At 41.5% G+C, this 2,314-nt stretch overlaps 1 protein-coding gene across 2 annotated transcripts in view; it reads right to left on the bottom strand.

The window, feature by feature from the left end:
• Positions 1-778: 778 nt before the first annotated feature.
• Positions 779-2,314, bottom strand: part of Vps29 (VPS29 retromer complex component) — a 9,623-nt gene continuing 8,087 nt past the window's right edge. Inside the window, exons 4-5 of one of the 2 annotated variants that reach the window (XM_021162465.2) lie at positions 1,847-2,082; positions 779-1,305 (exon numbers count right to left, since the gene is read on the bottom strand). In XM_021162465.2, the coding sequence (XP_021018124.1) occupies positions 1,188-1,305; positions 1,847-2,082 (354 nt within the window). In that variant the 3' untranslated portion in view covers positions 779-1,187. The remainder of the gene's footprint in view (positions 1,306-1,846; positions 2,083-2,314) is intronic. The other variant, XM_021162466.2, reaches the window with a different exon arrangement.

Genomic DNA, 2,314 nt, shown 5'->3' with positions numbered 1-2,314 from the left:
AAAAAAAAAAAAAAAAATTCTTAAATCCAAACAAACAAGGCTTAAGAATCATTGCTGAGGGCTGGAGAGATGGCTCAGCCGTTAAGAGCACTGGCTACTCTTCCAGAGGCCCTGAGTTCAATCCCCAGCAACCACATGGTGGCTCACAATCATCCGTAATGAGATCTGATGCCCTCTTCTGGTGAGTCTGAAGTCAGCTACAGTGCACTTACATACATGAAATAAATGAATCTTTAAAAAAAAATCATTGTTGAGTTGGGCAGTGGTAGCCACACCTTTAATCCCAACACTCAAGAGGCAGAGGTTTGTCTGTGTAGCCCTGTGTGTCCAGGAACTTATTCTGTAGACCAGGCTGGCTTTGAACTCAATAGATCCACCTGCCTCTACCTCCCGACGGGGATTAAAGGCACGTGTCACCACAACCCATCTAATATCTGTGTTTTCTAACAGTCTCAGGTGACCCCTGTAAAAGGGTTGTTACACCCCAAAGGAGTCTCAGACACAGATTCATAACTGCTCTAGCACATCTGCAGTTGTAGGCCCTTCACTGTAGCACATCTGTAGTTGTATGCCCTTCACTCTAGCACATCAGCAGTTGGATTTAGTTTCTCATTTTTATGTTCTTGTGTTTATTTTGTTTTGTTTTGTTTTTTGAGCCAGGGTTCTCCTGTGTAGCTTTGGCTGGCCTAGCATTGGCAAAAAATGCTTAAGAAATCCACCTGCCTCTGCCTCTTGAGTGCTGAGATTTCAAGTCTATGGTTTTTAAATTAAACACAGGTTTTCAAGAAAGTCTAAATGGAAGGTACGCATTTATTACCAGAGAAGAGAAAACATACACACAAAGTCTGGATTCTTTCTCTTCATGCGCTAGTTTTGTAATGAAGTCCAAATACCAGCTAGGAGGTATTGACACTGTACAGACAAGAATGCACAAATACCAACAAGGACAACTTCCTAACGTGGCCCTGCACTGTCGTGTGGGCTGCTTCTTATAGAAACCATACACTGCAAACTAAATATATTCTTAGCAGTTTACAAGAAGCTTTAGAGCAACTATGTATTAACAGAGAAGACTTCTTAGTGCAAAATATTATAAAAGTGATACAACTGTGTGCCTCTTAAGTGTTTAATTATTTGATTTGAACAATGAAATGAGGAAAAAATAAGTGGTGGAGACCAGCCTGGCTTTACGACTTTTTATACTCAATTCGTTCTACTTTGACATCATCTCCAATTAGTTGATAGACGTAAGTGACCACAGTAGAAGCCTGGATGTCCATCAGCACAAATGATGGAATAATGTTTCTGGAAGAAAAATAAACAATGTCAGTGTTTTATACTAAAGCGATAGCGCTGTAAATTTCAACTCAGGGTACTGAACACAGGAGAAATCTGATTGTTACCTGCACACTAAAAAGACTAGTAGCTGGGCAGTGGTGGTGCAAGCCTTTAATCCCAGCACTCGGGAGGCAGAGGCAGGTGGATCTCTGTGAGTTCATGGCCAGCCTGGTCTACAGAGTGAGTTCAAGGACAGTCAGGGCTACACAGAGAATCCCGGTCTTCAAAAGAAATAAAATAAAAAAGGAAAGGAAAGAAAAGATTGTTGATAAGGACTTATTTACCTTTATCTATTTAGTGTGTTATTTGAGACTTGAGACAGGATCTCACTATGTAGCCCTGCTGGCATTGAACAAAGAGATCTGCCTGCTTCTACCTCTGGAACACTGGGGTTGAATCTGTGCACCACCACACCAGCTCTTATTTAAACATATTTCTCTTTATGAAACATCACTCACATAATTACCACCTTTTCTAAAGCTCTAAATGCCTACATTGTGGTACTTACGTTTCCAAGGCATTATAGGCCCCAGTGGCAGAACCTGGGTTAATGTAGAACTTATTTTCATGCTCAAATGCTTCAAATTTGTGTGTGTGTCCTGAGATAAGAATGTCCACATCAAACTGCCTCTGCAGCAGGGCTAAGCTAGCCATGTCTCCCCACGGAATAACTTGGTGTCCGTGGATCAGACCGATCTTGAACTGCCCCACAGTCACAACCTTCTGTTCTGGGTAATTCAGATTCTAATAGAGAAAAGAGATAAAGAAAGCACACATTTCAGACAGAATGAAATTTACTCAGTTTGTTTAAATATTCAACCTCATAGGTATCTTAAGACAGCACCCTACAACAAATACACTTTAAAAAGTTTCTCATCGGGGCTGGTAAGATGGCTCAGTGGGTAAGAGCACCCGACTGCTCTTCCGAAGGTCCAGAGTTCAAATCCCAGCAACCACATGGTGGCTCACAACCATC

Source organism: Mus caroli, chromosome 5 (assembly GCF_900094665.2).
Source record: "Mus caroli chromosome 5, CAROLI_EIJ_v1.1, whole genome shotgun sequence".
In the NCBI taxonomy this organism is placed as follows: Eukaryota; Metazoa; Chordata; class Mammalia; order Rodentia; family Muridae; genus Mus; species Mus caroli.
This window is presented reverse-complemented; position numbering and strand designations above follow the sequence as displayed.